Genomic DNA, 17,574 nt, shown 5'->3' with positions numbered 1-17,574 from the left:
AATTATCCCGATTAAAATTATTATTATTATTATTATTATTATTATTATTATTATTATTATTGTTTCGATGATATTCAGTGTGCAACGTCTTCGCACGGCAACGACCGTACCAAAATGGCGGCGGCATGTACGTGTCTGGCCCAAGACATTGACGCGCCTGTATTAGCATAGGGGAAGGAATATGTTTGATGAAGCTGTGTTCGTGTGTTGCGACAGTAACATTCTACAGAACAGTGCAACAGCAGATACAACGAACGAGTAGAAAACGCAACGTGTGTACACATCTGTAAACAAAAGTTCAACACGGAGCTCTATGCTCCACGGATCTATGCTCGACACAGGCTGGAAACCGCTATGCTGCGTTCAGGGTCTCGGCTTGGAGATGGGAACTACGAGCTTCACGTGTGGAAGCGCTGACGCCACATGAAGCCTCCGCAAGAAAAGCGAAGGATCCGACGCTTGAACGTCGCGTCGCAGGAGCGAAAACAACACGAAGGATCCGAGAAGCGTCGCACGGTCCGAGGCGAACACGACGTGACGGTGACAAAGCTGCAGTTACGAAGTTATGAAGTTATGAAGTTATGAAGTTACGAAGTTATGAAGTTATGAAGTTATGACATTAAAGACGAAACCACAGCATCTGGAGAATAAAGGCATTTTGGGGGGGGGGGGGTTTCTGCCAACGCGGATGAGAGATTTAGACCCAAATAAAAAGAGCGTGAATGACGTTGTGTGAACACATTGTTTTTTTTTAATTTAAAAAGTACTTAATTGTTTAATTGTCATTCAAATAACGTAATAAGAACACGGCGACGGTGCATGGCAGCGCATTATTCTTAAACTTTGTTTTTTTTCTCTACTTAAATATAGACCGATGATTGTTAGCAATAGTTTTTGGATTGTCATTATGTATAAATAAAATGGAAGAAACAAGCTTTTGTAGATTTATATTTATAAACTACAATTTCAAAACGGCGACGCCCATAAATGTCACGTGCGTAAACACCGACGACGTATGCGGAAGTAGAGGCGAGTGGCGCCGCTGTGGACGAGACGTGAGTAAACAATCCGTGTTGTTTAGTCGAGAAAAGACGACAAAGCTCAATTATAACGCGTTCACTGGAGGGATGATAGAATATAAACTGAATTAATATATGACAATGATCATAGTATTGCGTTCGCTTGACTGGTGGAGTTATGTCATTCTGAATCTGACTGGAACCGGTTCCTTCAAAAGTCTGAAAATGTCTTCAGTTCAGTTTGACAAACGTCAGGGATTCAGTTTTTAAGACATTAAAAATTCCTCACTTCAACACAAACCCTTCTGCTTTTGTTTATCCGTATAATTCTTCAAAAATACTTCTTCAAAAAAAAATCCAGGTTTGTTCTCGCTTGTTTTAGTGGCTCGTTTTTTTTTTTTTTTATCTTCCCTTAATTTACTGTTCTATTCATATCGTGTATAAAGGGTTTTTAAAATAAATTACAAATAATTCAGATCCCACGTCTGTCATTAATCACATCGCAGTTATGCTGGTATTTGGGCTTAGGCAAGATCTTTTCCTACTATGTTTATTGCCCTAAAAACCTAATATAGATTTTGTCCTAACGCATGAGGCTTGAAAGCCTATAATATAAGATACACATTTCCACATTTTTTGGGTGCTTATGTTTGCCGTTAAGGTTTATTTTAATGTACATTAAGCAATTTAAACACGTCAGCCCTGCAGGTTTGACAATGACCGTGGGGGCGTGGTTAACATGCATTGTTCCCGCCCATTACCTGCCTCTGAGGTGTGGAAAAACTCCAGGATCTTTGAGGGGCATTTTCTCTGCTAGAGTAGCTTACGTGTACCAACATTCAAATAAGTATATCTTCTTTAAATATTTTCAGATGTCGGTGTATGACACATCACTTTAAAGCTTACAAACTGCACTTTCATAGTCTATACAAAACTTGAAAATGGCCCTGAAGCAAAACACCAGACTGTGTCACTTATGAACTGGAGCTGTTGAACTGGATGGTCATTGTCAACTGTCAGTACTTTTTATGTGATCTATTATGGTTATCAGGTCTAAAACTCTTTTCCCGTCTGCGCTGTACAACGTTGCAGAACTGCTATAACAAAACTTTGACATTTGTTCCATGTTTTAGTTTTATCCTTCTGTGCTTTCATATGATGCATGTAAAGCACTTTGAGCTGGTCTGTGCGCGAAGTGTTCTGTTCTAACAAACCGTCTCGTCTACCAACAGACCGATGTCGATCTTTCCCCGAATTTCACTGAAGCCAGAAGTTCACGAACACCTGAAAAATGTCTTTTTGAACAAGGAGGTGGGATCCACAGCACCACGCCGTTAACGCATCAATGTGATTCTTCGTATACATGATATTTTAGATAGATAATGATCTGTATCATAGATGGATGGTGGATAGATGGATAGATACTTAATTCATCTTCTGGAGGGGAAATAGCAGTGTCACAGCAGCTCACATAAAAATATAAGCTATAAAATATGCTAATAATTTAAATGACCTAAAAAATGAATGAGAAAAATGTTGTCATAAACAATAACTAATGAAATAAACCAGAAAGATTAACCTAAAGAGGAAAGAAAATGGTAATGCACAATAAAATAATGATTAATAATAAATATAAGCCAAAAAATAAATACATAGAAAATAAACGTGAGAAATGTAGTAATTAATAATAATAAACATATTTTAATATTTCCCCAGCTCGTGGCGGCTGTGGGCGCGGTGGAGGCAGAGCTTCGCTTCCAGAGGCTGCTGCTGTGCCTGTCTCACCCACCGGCCGTCACCTGCGTGCGGGTCAGCACTCACCTGGAGCCCCGGGAGCGGATCCAGGGCCGGCTGGCAGAGCGGCTCCGGCAGGTCGGTGAGGGAGAATCGACTCACACAAACATCTGAATGAACATGTTTGACAGGACTCCTGGAAAACCTGGAATTTTGGAGTGCAGTTTGGAAAAGTCACAGAATATGACAAAAATCGCCAGAAAATTGCAAAATTGTTCCCGGAAAAAACGTATTCCATGTGCAAGAACATTATTTTTGTACAACACTATTCATTTTGGAATTCATATTTATACAATACCATATATTTATACATACCATAATCAATACCTATTGAACTTTGCCTCTAATTAGCTTTAGTTAGAAGAGAAGAGTGTACGTTTCTGAATATGTTTTTATTTTATTTATTTATTTATAGCGTTATTTATGTAAACATTTTGCTTGATGCACGTGCTTTATTTTATTCTCCTTATTATCTCTTAATGTTTAACTTTGTGCATTTTGTATTTTTACCGTACTTATTTTTTATACATCTTTTAATTTTCTAATTTCTACTCTGTGAACCTCTTTGAGTTGCATCCCGTTTGAATTTTGCAATACAGATAACGTTAATTATATTATTATTATTATTATTATTATTATTATTATTATTATTTATAGAATTTCAAGGTCTCTGCCAGGTGGTTTGTGTTATTAGTTTCTCCTGAGAAGAAGAAGATAGATAGATGGATATATGGATAATATGAACCCTTGTCTTTGTGTCGCAGGAGGGGTGCTGTGGTTCTCCAGCGGAGCAGGGTTCTCTGGACATGGTTCCTCACCCTCAGCTCCCAGATGTTCTGCTGCTGCCGGTCTCTGGTCCCAGGTACGAAGCTGCTGCTGCTGCTGTTTCTGTGTCACCATGAAATTAGAACGTTTGAATCCAAATGTATTATTACCAGAATTCTTGCACAACTTTCTCCCCGTTTGAGGTGAGAAATATTACTGGCAGCTGTATTTAAAACTTTGAAGTCTGTGTTTAGTTTCATAGTCTGACGTCACTTTCACAGTTTACTTCAGTTGTGTTTATTTGACGATTTTGGATTCAAAGCCGAAGTAATATTTCATTTTTATTTCATGGTTCTACCTCTGTGCCCCAGGCCCGTGGCCCCGCTGCCCTCGGAGCTGGTGGTCGGGGCTCAGTGTGGAAACGCCGTCCTGAGGGGAGCGCACGTCTTCACTCCGGGCATCGTCGCTACGCCCAAATGTATGAAACACCACCAGAACTATGCACACTGTGCTGTACATTCTTTATGGAAATAACACCTTATAGAGAGATGGAGGGATAGATACAGAGATGGACGATAGATAGATAGATAGATGGATGGATGGATGGATGGATGGATAGATAGATAGATGTTGTATAGATGGATAGATGGAGGGATGATGGAGAGATTGAGAAAAAAGAGCAATATAAATAGAAAGCAGTGAATGTTAAACCGGACCCCCTGGAAGCTGTGGAAGGACCCCTGGGGTTCCGCGGAGCGTAGGTTGAGGTGTGTGTGTGTGTGTGTGTGTGTGTGTGTGTGTGTGTGTGTGTGTGTGTGTGTGTGTGTGTGTGTGTGTGTGTGTGTGTGTGTGTGTGTGTGTGTGTGTGTGTGTGTGTGTGTGTGTCCAGTCCTGCAGTGTGGGGACCTGGTGTCCGTCTTCTCGGACCTGGAGGGAAGCTGCTGCCGGGGGGCGCGGAGCTTCCAGGGGAGGAAGGTTTTCCTGGGGAACGGGGTCTCGGCGGTGAACCGGTCCAGCGTGTTCTGCCCAGAACCCGCCAGGTGGGTCCGGGGGAGAACCTTCCCACTCACACTGTGTCTTCAGATCAGAGAACCAGAGTGTCACAGAATATGGCAAATAGGTGATATCACAAATAGGTGACACCTCAGCGTGCATTTACATGTACGCTGAGGTGTGGTGCGTTTCTACACACCATGAGCCTGAAGAAAAATGGAAAATAATAATAATACAATAGAATAAAAAGTGAGGTAAAAATAAAATTCAACAATTTGTCAAATATATACAAATATAATACAAACAAATCTTTGGACATTTTTTTGGTCTTTTTCATTATTCATATTTGTTGTTCATCATTAGGTTTTAGTGTATTTTGTCATATTTCTATTGTGTACAGTTAATTGTTACGTTTATTTCATAGTTTTCCATATATTGCCATTTTCTTTTTCATATTTTATATTCCTTTATTTTATACTGTTTGGATGAATCAAGTGTCTGTCTGTCTGTCTGTCTGTCTGTCTGTCTGTCTGTCTATCATTCTATCTATCTGTTCCTTCAGGGGTGTCGGTGTCCGCATGGTTGAGCCTCTTTACCAGAGTCCTTCATTCGACGGCGTTCTCCCCAGTCTGGTCTTCCTGCAGGTTCCATATCCGATCTCCAATTTCATTTCTAGTATTTTTCCTGTCGTTGAATGGAACATCCGCCATCGTCTTGCTCACCAGCACCATCGGGACAAACTTGGTTTAATAAAGTTCCGTTTGAACAGAACCTTCCCTCCGTGGTCGTGGGCCACGTCCTGGGACCGCGACCCGGAGAGCGCATCCTGGACATGTGTGCCGCTCCGGGGGGCAAGACCTGCCACATCGCCGCCCTGATGGGGGACCAGGTGGGTCACACCCGTCGTGGAACAAGTCACCAAACATCCTCAATGTCACTTTTATTATGTGTTGCGGCACGGAAACCACCCGTCCTCCTGCTCTCACGTCCCTCGTATCGCTCCGTCTACATGCTAATACTAACATTAGCTAGTTGCGCCATCTGGTGGTGCTCCGTGTCAACACAAGACTAGAAGGTGCCAATGAGGACATCCATATCAAACACCCCAAATGTCCCATTGAGCATCGCATTTCACCATTAATGCAAATCCGAAATTTAACATAAATAACAGCGAATAGATTATTTATCATTAAATTATAGTCATTACAGTTAATTGTTTATTTAAACGTAGAATAGTTTGCTACGTTGCTGTGCTCTTAAACTAGTCATTCTTATTATAAAGACATAAAAATCAATATCCTGTGTCGATGTTTTCCTTGATCTGCAGCCAGACGGTCACCTGTGATGATGACCGTCTGGCTGCACATTGTCCCTTTATATAGTTTGCACTTAAAACAGTCTGTCTGCAAAGCTGCTTAGAATAACTTATAAGGAACACCCTGAATGTGCAGCACAGCCAACTGTCTATCTGTCTGTCTGTCTGCCTGTCTGTCCCCCACCCTCCCTCTCAGGGGGAGGTGGTCGCTCTCGATAAGATTCGGAGTAAGATCGATCGCATCCGTCAGAACGCCCGCACGCTGCAGCTGCACAGCGTCCGGGCTCACTGCTTCAACAGCACGCAGGCCGTGAGCAGCGAGCCGCCGCAGGAAGCCGGAGGTAGGGGGCGCCGCCGCCGAGACGCCATGTTGCCGCAGGTCCGACTGATCGCTGAAGCACTCTATCACGCCTCCTCCTCCTCCAGGCCCTCCCTTCCCCCCAGAGAGCTTCGACCGGGTTCTGCTGGACGCCCCGTGCAGCAGTCTGGGGCAGAGACCCAACATGGCCGTCGCCGGGAGCCTGAAGGAGATCCGCTCGTACCCGCCGCTGCAGCGCAAGCTGTTCCACGCCGTGCGTACCCGCTCGCTGAGCTTTAACAAACACGGGTTTAACACCCAGACCCGACCAGTTAAATTGGTAATCTGTAATTATTTTGTCCAAAAATCCCATATCTCCAACTTTTTTTTTTTTTTGCTGGCACTTTATAAGAAACAGCCGTGCACCTTTGACTTCAGTCAAAGTACAAATGTGCTCGAGATGTAATGGAGTAAAACAATGTAGACATTTACTTTTTAATGTAAATATCGAGTTAGGGATGAAAGCCTCCGAAACCGAATACACTTATGTACAAAGTCGTACAAGAAAAACACACTCCTCCATTCAGCTCCGTGGTAGTTCGTCAGCTCGGCCGCCAGGGGGCTCCGTCGCACAGTATCAGTGATGGTTCTTTTTCCACAGCAGAAATAAATGAACACCTCGTGATTAAATGTAAAATTATGAACATCAAAACACAAAACATGATCTATTGTATCTGCTGGTCCATGTTGTTTATTGTGCTCAATTAAAAAAGTAAGAATTTTTTATATATATATATATATATATATATATATATATATATATATATATATATATATATATACATACACACACACACACACACACACACACACACACACACACACACACACACACACACACACACTAAAAAATAAACAAGTGCTGTCCGATCTGACCTGCCTGTGCTCCCAGGCCGTGCGGCTGCTGAGGCCTGGCGGCGTGCTCGTCTACAGCACGTGCACCGTGACGCTGGCAGAGAATGAGGAGCAGGTCTTCTGGGCGCTGGACACGTTCCGCTGCCTGTCGCTGCAGCCGCAGGTACACATCCCATAATACACCACGCCCCGCCCAAACCCCAGGGGTCAAACCGGGTCCTCCGACTCCAACAGGTTGAACATTTTAATCCACTGGAGTTGGTCTGCGTTCTAATCCTGAGCTTTGTGTTTTTAAAAGCACTGTGCAGCTTAATGAATGATGTGAATTAATAATAATAGATTTTATTTACCTTTCATACGTGGAAAGCAGGTCAAAGTGCTTCACATTAAGAGGAAAACAAACCAATTTAAACAATTAGATGCTAGTGGATAAAAGGCTTCAAAGTGCTTCAAATTAAATAGTGCACAGAATTTAACAGCATAAACAGTCAAGATAATGCAAATAAAATAACAAATAACATATGAAATGGAAGAACTGTCACTTTCAGTCATAAATTATTGTGAATGATTATTTCCCAAATGACTGTAAGGCCCTTTTGAGCTGCAAATATTGTATGAAAGGTGCTTTATAAGTAAAGATCATTATTATCAATATTTGGGAATATTAACGTGCACCCCACCCCCCAGGAGCCCCACCTGGGGGCGGAGGGCATGCTGGGAGCCGGCCTGTCGCCTGACCAGCGCCGCCTGGTCCAGAGGTTCAGCCCCGAGCTGAGCTGGGGACGCAGCGACGCCGCCGCCTCGCTGCCGCATCGCGCCGACGGAGACTCTATCGGCTTCTTCATCGCAAAGTTCCTGAAGAGCTGAACCCGGGGCCGGAGCCACGGAGCCGTTTGGGGTTTTCCACGCTACCGACGCGCGTCAAGAAGGAAAGCCCCCCGTCCCGTTTCATTGAACTCAACTATGAATTCTGTTCTAATAAAACCCCCTCCGACATCTCAGACGCCATTTTGTTGTTTTTGCCGACCCCCCCGAAAAACCCTGAAGCTTCACGCTTCACACCGACCCCCACGGACGACAACAACAAACCACAAGTCCCTTCGCTCATATGGACACGGGCGGAGCTTCCAGAGGAGACGACTCAGTGGCTCAAAGAGGAAAGTCGTTGGATGAGAACTTCAGTGTTGGAGGACCTGAGGGAAAGAAGGTTGGATGGATGGAGGGAGGGAGGGGGGATGGAGGGGGAGGGAGGGGGGAGAGAGAGAGAGGGAGGTGGGAGAGGGAGGGGAGAGAGAGGGGAGAGAGGGAGGTGGGAGAGGGAGGGGAGAGGGGGAGGGGAGAGAGGGAGGGGGGGGAGAGAGCTGCAGCTTGAGCGTCTCCATGACAACAGTGACGACAGTCTACTTCCTTTATTTAGAGGTCGGGGACACATGGGACCACACTGTGTTTACAGACAGCCTTACACTGATGGGTTCAGTCTAAACCCTGGAACACTGGGTTCAGTCTAAACTCAGTCTGATGCGGTGGGTTCAGTCTAAACCCTGGAGCAGTGGGTTTAGTCACCAAATGAACTTCAAATTGTGTGACAATGTTTAATTAACTGACATACCTTTTTATATTCATTAAATTTGGGTTTTCTTTCCCTTTTCATCCAGGTGTTAATTTGAAATTTGTGAAAATTAATACTTAATACGCGGCTGAAAGAGAAACACGGCGGCGTCCATTTGGAATCGCGTCCGCGAGTCGCATTCACGTCATTTGCTGTGAGGAAAGACACAAATAAACCGGAAGCACGAGAACGAAGAAAGAACCGCCACGACCCTGTCGCCATGGAGATGCTCCGTCGCTGGCCCCTCCGCCGGCTCCGCCCCCTTCCGTCAGGACGCAGCGTTTGGATGGAGTGCACCGCGTGGCCGACTGGAACGAGGCTTGAAAGTTCCAGTTGAACCTGCATCAGCGCGTGTGGCTTACGCTGCCCTCCACCTCCACCAAGGCCGCAGGTACCCGTCTATCTGTCCTTCTGTCTATCGACCTCCCTAAACATATTTTGTTCCCTCATACTCTAAACTGGACAAAAGAGGCGTGTCCTTCGGCTACTGAATTACGATGGAAAGATTAAAAAAATCCAGTTTTCTTTGAGCTGATTCAGCTTCTGGATCAGATGTAATGGATCCTGAAAACCCATCAAATGGATTCATATTTAGTTGACGGATCAGCTGTTAATCCACACACAGATTAAAGACTCACCGCCAGCCGTACCTGTCGATACTGGGATTTGAAAATAAGGTAAATGTCCAAGCGGCACACCGTCGGCGGGTGGGGATGACGGAGTCAGAGTGACTGAGAAAGTGTCCCCGTTACGCTCGTTCCATTAAAAACGCACGGCGGACGGTGCCGCCGAGGGCAGATCGTGGTGGTCGGCGGTGCCGCCAACCTTTTTTATTTTTTAAGTTATAAATACGGGATAATTATGGGGGGAAAAAAAGACAGGAGGACAGCAGGGAAAGAAGGGTAAAATACGGGAGAATCCCGGGGAAAACAGGAGGGTTGACGGTCCATCAGATCATCGCACTGATTTCTGATTTCCCATCATGCATCCCGTCGGACGGCGGTGATCTCAGTTTGTGTGTGTGCCGTGGTGCCCGCTGCGGCTCCCCGGCGTCAAGACCGAGGAGCGAAACCTCCATTTAGATCCGTCCGCCGCCACTGTTGTCATTGATGTTGACGTTGCCATGGCGACTGGCGGTGCAAGGCAGGTGGCTCGGGCTCTCGGCTGAGTTTTTTTAGGCGGCTATTAATAGATGATCCTCGGCGTTCCGGCCGTCTGGGTCTAGAGCCGCGGCGGGGGGAACACGTCGACAGAAAGCAGCGCAGCGCCGCCCTCCCATCATCCTTTATTTCTTTTTCCATATTTTTACATTGTGTTCATACACATTTACACCGTTATAAAACCGCGGTGCTACCCGGGTAGCATAGAAACGGGAGGTTTTTCACCAAAAAAATTTAAATTAAAATGACGGACGGAACACAACCAGGATGCGGGGGAGCCCGGTTGGGACGCTCAGCCGTGACCGAGGCATCCTTCGTCTGCGTCTCCCGGTCACGTTTTCACCATCGTGACTCTTAACACCTGAACATCTGGGTTCCGTTGATCCCAAGTGCGCCGTGCTGGGCCTTCGGTGCAGGAGGTTTCCCAGATCCCCCGGGGAGTGAAAGGTCGCCTGTGGCCTGCTTGTCCATAAATGGCAAAAAATAACAGAAAACCAAACTATTTCCGACGGGTTGTATTTGGAACGGCTGCTGTTTTAACACAAATGTAAATATAGCTTAATTTGCAACAAGGAGACCTGGAAATGGACATTCTTTGCTCTGTTTAGTGTTGAAAAACGGAATCGGGACCGCCAGGAAAAGAGGGTCGAACCGGATCGAAGCCAAAACCCCGCGAAGGAATATGTGTTTTTCATTCGGAATCGGTGGAAACGGTAAAACTGCCGATCGGCGGGCAACGGTAGAAAATGCCGCCGGAGCCGTAGAAACGGCGCTGCCGGACGGGCCCACCCGTCGGACAGGAAGCGGTTCTAGAAACGTTTGGTCTCGTAAGGCAAGACGGAGGTTCGCCCTCGGAAAAAGGCTCCGACGGACGACGGCACGGAGCCCAGAGACGCCGACGCGGTTTAAAAAGAGGGGGGGGGGAGGAGACGGCGGAAACACAGAGCGGGACGGGGGCCGGCGCACCCTCCGCCTGCGCGGTGGTCCGACGCGACCAGCCGTCCGGGCGGCGGGGAAAGCACAAGATAAATGACGGTGGAATGAAAACGCCAGTCACAGGAAGCACAGCTCGGCACAGGGTGAAAATCTGCTTCGTGTCTCATGCTTTTTATCAAACACAGGTTTTAAAATATGCATATCTGAAAACAGCCATGTGTACCCACGCACAAACCACAGCGTCTGTGCGTAGATACACATTCATATTCATGTTGGGTCTGCAGAGTAAAATATCCCCGTCGCTGGGAACACGACGGCACTTTACAAAGGAAGCTTACGGGGTGTGTGTGTGTGTGTGTGTGTGTGTGTGTGTGTGTGTGTGTGTGTGTGTGTGTGTGTGTGTGTGTGTGTGTGTGTGTGTGTGTGTGTGTGTGTGTGTGTGTGTGTGTGTGTGTGTGTGTGTGTGTACGTGTCGGGGGGAGGTAGCAGCACAACGGATAAACAAAAGGGAGGCATCCCAAAGTGACGCCGAGTCCCGGGACCTGTCTCGTTTGCGCGGGCGCGTCCCGTCCCCCGGCGACTCCGTCTCTTGCCAGGCGGGTGGGGCCCCGGGCCCGACGACCCTACCAGTCCAGGCCCAACCCCCCCGAATTTGGGGGATGTCCCGCCGCCGAATAGAGGGAAAAAAAAAAAAAAAAAAAAAAAAAAAAAAAAAAAGCTGCCCTAGCGGTGCCTAACGAGACTGCGATGGACGGTTCGACTCATTTCAGGTTTGGCCCTCGACGAGCGACTCCCCAGCGACGACCCGGGCGTCAGAGGCCTCGGCTTTTTTGGGCTCTGACCCGTGAATGGAATTCCCACCAGAAACATCGAAATCTGCTCTCCTGCCCCGAGCGAATAATTTGTTTTTTTGTTTAATTTCCCCCCCCCGCCGCGCGCGCCCCTCCTCGCGCTGGTGCGCCGTGGGAGCCAAACTGAAGATGGGCCAGATTCCACTTTGAACAGCGAAACAACGGAAAGATGAGCTGTTGTGTTGCAAGGTCAAAATTGCTTGAAGGCTGCGCTGACTCCAGAACAGCAGCAGCTGTGTTGGTCGCAATGAGCTGGAACGCGAGCGTCCGACGAGCGGCGTTCTGACCGTTTGTGTTTTAGTGGCGGGCTGCGGGGCTCATCCCATTGCACAAAGAGGCGAGACGAAGCGGAAAGACGGAAGTCCTCCGAGCCGATGACATCACTGTGACATCGCTAACGTCCCGGAAGGTGAAACGCCGCGCGGCAAAAACGAAAAGCCTGATTGTTGATCCTGTTGCTTTAACGGCGGAAGGAAACCCAGTTTGAGACTTTAAAATTGCGGATAAAAACAGATAAAAAGCAAAAAAACGCTCCGGACAAAATAGATTCGAAAAAAGGCTTTGTCCGGAGCTCCGCCCGACGCTCCGCGGGGGCCGGAGCGGCGTTACCACAGCAACCAGAGGGACGGGAGGCTCTCCCGCTGCCTCGGATCGGGAACGTAAACAGGAAGTTGATCGGGAACTGTTCAACGGCCGTGCAAATGAGACAGACCCTGTGTGTGTGTGTGTGTGTGTGTGTGTGTGTGTGTGTGTGTGTGTGTGTGTGTGTGTGTGTGTGTGTGTGTGTGTGTGTGTGTGTGTGTGTGTGTGTGTGTGTGTGTGTGTGTGTGTGTGTCCATCCTATGGCTCGTGGATGTACTCCTCCCCTGTCCAGCCCCCCGGCTCGGCCCGCCCAACCCGCGGCTGGAGCTGTGGCTCGCGGGCGGCGCGGTGGCGGTGGTGGCAGCGCTGCTTGTTGCGCTCGTTGTGGTCCTGCTCGCGCTCCCTGGAGCCGCGCTGTCCCGCCCCGCCGCCACCGCCGCCGCCACCGTGGTGGTGGTGGTGGTGGTGGTGATGGTGGTGGTGGTGGTGGCTGTTGTGGTCCCGGTGAGGAAGAGGCTCGTAGCGCTGCCGAGGGCGGGGGTGGCCCTCCCCTCCGCCCTCCTCGTCCTCCTCTTCCTCGTAACCCCCACCCTCCTCCTCGTCCTCCTCCTCCTCGTCCTCCTCGGCGTCTGGAGGGGGGAGGAGCCGCGCCCGGGGCTCGGCGGGGGCCGAGTCCCTGCTCTCCCTGCTCTCCCTGCTCTCCCTGCTCTCCCTGCTCTCGGGGGTCTCCGAGTCCAGGGTGGTCTGTCTGGAGAGTCCTCGGGCGCGGTGGTTGCTGTGGTGGTGGTGGTTGGCGGTCGGCTCCGCCCGGGAGGAGAAGGAGCGGTGGTGGGTGTGCGGGGGCCTCCTGGAGGCCTCGGTCCTCAGGGGCCTCTCCTCCTCGTCCTCGGGGGCGTCCCCGTCCTCTTCCGCCTGCTCCTGGCCCTGGAGGAGGAGGTGGTGGTGGTGGTGGTGGTGGTGGTCCTCTCTGGAGCTCTTCCTCTCCGCCGCTCCTCGCTCGCCCTTCTTGTCGGCGACTCCGCCGACGCCCTAGCGACAGGAAACACCACGGTTACCATGACAACACTACAACGTGGCGGATCTCGAATCCCAATCTGATTGGTTCACACCAAACACTCCACAACGCGTCCATGCAAAGAAAACCAGACAAGAGTCCAGACAAGTCACCGGCAGCAGATCCCAGTGGAATGTTTTAAATTGATCGGGCATTGAGAGACCCGCCCGCGTGCGGCTGCGATCGATCCGGTGTGATTCTTTCAATATCGATCAATTTCAAACATTTCACTCAGATTTATTCCCAATGATCGAAAAAATACCAAAGTCGGAAGGCGTTTCCCTTTAACACCGCAATCCTCCGTAGGACACTTCCATGCAAAACAATCACGCAAAAGCCCCCAAAAATATGAAAAACACCCTGGAGCAAACTAAACTACAACAACACAGGGACATGAAAGGTGCTGCACAAATAAAAGTTCTTATTTTAATTATCTTCAAATAATAACTTAAAACTTAATTATCTCTTTAAACTATTAGTTTTTTTTGTTTCTTGTGTTGGATGTGCATTACATTTGTATAGTCAGTTATTGTTTAGGTTATTATCAAGGTTATTGTTTAGGTTATTATCAAGGTTATTGTTTAGGTTATTATTAAGCTTATAAGGTTATTATCACTATTCATTGAAAAGCAACAACAATAGCATCAGTCTATCTGCGTTCCCATATTGGAGATTTCCATTTCATGCTTATCTAGTTTTTGGCGACAGATTTTCGCTCAAAAACTTCTGTTCCGTTTCCCCCCCGACACACACACACACACACACACACACACACACACCACAAATCACAAAGAGACCAGAGAAAGGTCACAGGTCACGCTCACTCTACTCATCAATATCAGACGTCGCTTCATTTTCCGTCTTAGGTTTCCCGTCACGGAGGCAGAGAACAGGGAGAGGGGGCGACACCGTGTTCAGACCAGGACATGGAGGGTTTTCATCAGGAAGGTTTGAGCTCGAAAAAACACTTTGTGTTGTCCCAGAAAATTATCAAGTTCGAGAAAAAATAACAAATATTTATACAGATCTAGATGGGTCGATCAGGAAGATCAATGGTAAGGTCTTGAATTTTGAGCGGAAAAAAACACAAATAAAAATATAGTTTACCGACAGACAGACAGACAGACAGACAAACAGATAGATACCTGCAGACTGGGGGCGGGGCCCGAGGTGGAGGGCAGGGCTGCAGTGAGCAGCCTGTCCAGCAGGGGGCCGGGTGGGCTGCAGTTGGACGGGTGGGTGCTCTTCCAGTAGGCTTCCAGGTAGTCGGCCATGTGCTCGCAGGCGTCCTCCAGCTGGTTCTCATCCAGGATGATGTCAAACATCTCCTGCAGGCCGGAGGGAAACACTCAACGTACACATATACATCTTTTATTTCACTGAAAGTACAAATACTGACACAAAATCCCTCCGGTCAAAGTGTCTTCCACCTCTGCGGGGCAGTCTCAAATATTTCCCATAAACAATAAAGGGAAAATATGAGTAAATAAAAATGGTGGCAGATGTAAGAGCTTTTAAAAGTCTGACTTAAAGCACCGAGAGCCTTTGGAGGCTGGAGCCCGTGGGGTGCTGCCTGCTCACCGGGGGGCACTGGGCCAGCTTGTCTGCAGCCACCATCTGGACGTTGAGGTGCTTGGCCTGAGACTTCCCTCTGGACTTGATGAGCCTCTGCAGGACCTGGAGGAACGCAAGGACGGGAGGGAGAGCAAGGTCACGGCAAGGTTTCACATTGTTCCATATTGTGCTTACCGGAGCGACTTGACTTAACATTTGAATAACGTTAAATATACAGTATAAGATAGATACGATAAAGATACTTTATTAATTCCCAAAGGGAAATTCCAGTATATATGCTTCCGTAGAACAGTCGGTGCATTTTAGGATTCACTGCAGCTTTGAGACAAAAATAATAATGTTCTGACTGGCAAGAGTCAAGAGGTTCATCACCCATCGTCAGTTGAAAGTGAAATTCCTTTCAACAGGGTTCATTCTCACATCACAAAATGAAATTCAAAGACTTTCAAGTACTTTTTCAAGCACTATTTTTTTCATTTTCAAGGACTTTGTGCAAAACACATAACCAATTTTCAATGTGGGCTTTATTAATTAAAATACAATCTCATTAGTATATTTATATAGCTATTATTGATATCATTGTCATCAACTATTAAAAGTGTCTATTCCCAACAATGTGGATTAAAATTTACATTTCCCTGCATCATCTATGTCGTTAAAAGGATTCTGGAAAAACATTAGGTACTATCGCATTTTTTCAAGGACTTTTCAAGCACTTCAGCACAAAAGGGGCTAAAGGTGTTCCAGTACTTACATTTCTGAGGACGAAATTCAAGCATTTCAAGCACCTCAAGGACCTGGTAAGAACCCTGCTTAAAGCCGCAGGACGAATGTGTGGTGAAGAATGGTGAATATTTATTCTTAATTCAACTTCAACTCCTAATGTCCAGGCATAACAATGACCTATGTGAGCGTCCTCATCTTATTCTTCACTTTCTGAACGAATGCTGAACCCGTCAAACAGCCTGTGCCACAAATCTACGGAGGTGAATTGATTCGCATTCCTTGTTAAGTTTGCCTGTTTTTTCATTCCATTTTATTTTCATTTTTTATATCTTTACATTGATTTCCTCACACTCGCACTTATTTCCCATTTTATTTATTTATTTATTTATTATTTAGTTATTTTTACCTGTGTTGTCAGCATGCTGGACATACAACACAGAGTATTTTTTCCATTGCTTCTAGGACAGAGTTAGTCTGCAAGTGGAGTTCAACTTCTCCACCTGCAACGCAACTCTCTATTCATTCTTTAATCATCAACAACTGCTGCAATAACTCTGTCCTGTGGACGAGCTGTGGGACGAGCAGAGCACTGCTTGTTGTTACACACAACCACCACCAGTCCCCCACTTTGGAGAACCATCTCACCATGTTTTTGTCTATAAACAACTGTGGTGTGGGGATGGTGTGGTTTGAGCAGCCACACCTGTCCTGGGTCTCAGCAATTGGGGACCCAGGATCAGAGTGGCTGTACACATGTATCTTGTTGATTGGCCTAACGAGCAAAAGGTAAAACCCACATCCCCACACACACTCAGGATTCCTTGTCATGACATGCTGTCCATCTGCTCCAGGCTTGTTCCACCTCGCAAACTCTCTACAATTAACTGGTGTCCTCTCAACCCCATCGTCTACGTCTCTGTGCCGGAGGGCCCTGAAAACACCACTCGGGTGGCGTGTGGCAGGCGGAGCTGCCACAACAACTAATCATCATTACTACTAACAAGAGGGGAGAATCACCATGGGTGAGACAAATAAACATAGAACCAAACAACAACATGTACGCACAAAAACAAACATAGAAATAAATAACGTACATGGAAAAACATAAACACAGAACCAAACAACATGTACATGGAAAAACATAAACATAGAAACAAACATGTACATGGAAAAACATCAACAAACACAAACAACATGTACATGGAAAAACATCAACATAGAAACAAACAACAACATGTACATGGAAAAACATCAACATAGAAAAAAACATGTACATGGAAAAACATCAACATAGAAACATCGGAGGACAATCGCAAAACAGGGTTAATGAAGTCCCTCGCATTTATTTCCAACTGGCAGCTTCCTGTGTTGCTCCTGAATCTGCAGCGTGTTTTGATGTCTCTCCAAACCAACACCAACACCAAGCCGAGCGTGAGCGGGAGGAGACGTCAGTGAAAGCTGCATCCCACCAAACCCCTGCTCGGCTGCCTCCGCATGTTTTTAATATGTGACCCGAATACATCACGTTGGGTTCCAGGGTCCGATGGCTCATACCACCTCCCCCAAAAGCCTAAAGGTCCGAGCTGCTGTGTGGTTAACAGCCACTACTGAAGACCTCAGACCTCGTTTTTCATTTATTTTCCTACCGCAGCAACCGTCACCAAACCCAAATCACGTCAGATGCTTCAGCGGCAGGTTCTCGGAACCCAGCGCAATAAAACAGGCCGCGCAACAGTCAAGTCCCACAAAACATTAATATTCAAACCTGCCGGGCCCGCTCTGCACACAGAATGTCAATATTTCACGACACGGCCGTGCTTTCCCTGCACACTTCAGGCGTGATTCTCCACGCCCGGTTTCATGGCGCTGTCCGTGAGATTCTCCCCGGTATCACTGGGGAGAATCGACCCTGTATTTCTTCTGTTTCAGGACACGATGTCAAGATATATTTTCCATTTTGTGATCAGAAGCTGCTGCTCAAC

The 17,574-nt window shown here is 47.0% G+C and overlaps 2 protein-coding genes across 3 annotated transcripts in view; one reads left to right on the top strand and one right to left on the bottom strand.

Annotated features, from left to right (window-relative positions):
* Positions 1-370: 370 nt before the first annotated feature.
* On the top strand, positions 371-8,288 carry nsun6 (NOP2/Sun RNA methyltransferase 6). 2 transcript variants are annotated; one of them, XM_080020174.1, is made up of 12 exons: positions 371-540; positions 2,252-2,330; positions 2,736-2,891; positions 3,578-3,675; positions 3,950-4,056; positions 4,468-4,618; positions 5,134-5,215; positions 5,341-5,460; positions 6,083-6,227; positions 6,313-6,458; positions 7,137-7,262; positions 7,787-8,288. In XM_080020174.1, the coding sequence occupies exons 2-12, from the start codon at positions 2,256-2,258 to the stop codon at positions 7,964-7,966; spliced, it is 1,386 nt and encodes a 461-aa protein (XP_079876300.1). In that variant the 5' UTR covers positions 371-540; positions 2,252-2,255; the 3' UTR covers positions 7,967-8,288. The 2 variants fall into 2 exon arrangements, with proteins under 2 accessions (XP_079876300.1, XP_079876299.1); XM_080020173.1 differs by lacking the exon at positions 371-540 and adding an exon at positions 1,041-1,055.
* A 1,798-nt stretch (positions 8,289-10,086) lies between these two features.
* cacnb2a (calcium channel, voltage-dependent, beta 2a) overlaps positions 10,087-17,574 on the bottom strand; it is a 39,420-nt gene continuing 31,932 nt past the window's right edge. Inside the window, exons 11-13 of the mRNA XM_080020171.1 lie at positions 14,873-14,968; positions 14,437-14,619; positions 10,087-13,266 (exon numbers count right to left, since the gene is read on the bottom strand). Coding sequence (XP_079876297.1) covers positions 12,496-13,266; positions 14,437-14,619; positions 14,873-14,968 — 1,050 coding nt within the window. The 3' untranslated portion in view covers positions 10,087-12,495. The remainder of the gene's footprint in view (positions 13,267-14,436; positions 14,620-14,872; positions 14,969-17,574) is intronic.

Source organism: Zeus faber (genome assembly GCF_960531495.2).
Source record: "Zeus faber genome assembly, chromosome: 19".
Lineage (NCBI taxonomy): Eukaryota > Metazoa > Chordata > Actinopteri > Zeiformes > Zeidae > Zeus > Zeus faber.
The sequence above is the reverse complement of the archived record's forward strand: the minus strand, read 5'-3'. Positions and strand labels throughout refer to the sequence as shown.

Excerpts from the sequence above, each read along its gene's own strand:
- nsun6 (XM_080020174.1), top strand. The coding sequence starts at position 2,256 with ATGTCGATCTTTCCCCGAATTTCACTGAAGCCAGAAGTTCACGAACAC. Across the intron at positions 5,461-6,082 it reads CCGCCCTGATGGGGGACCAG|GGGGAGGTGGTCGCTCTCGA; the intron begins GTGGGTCACACC and ends CCTCCCTCTCAG. Across the intron at positions 7,263-7,786 it reads GCCTGTCGCTGCAGCCGCAG|GAGCCCCACCTGGGGGCGGA; the intron begins GTACACATCCCA and ends CCCACCCCCCAG.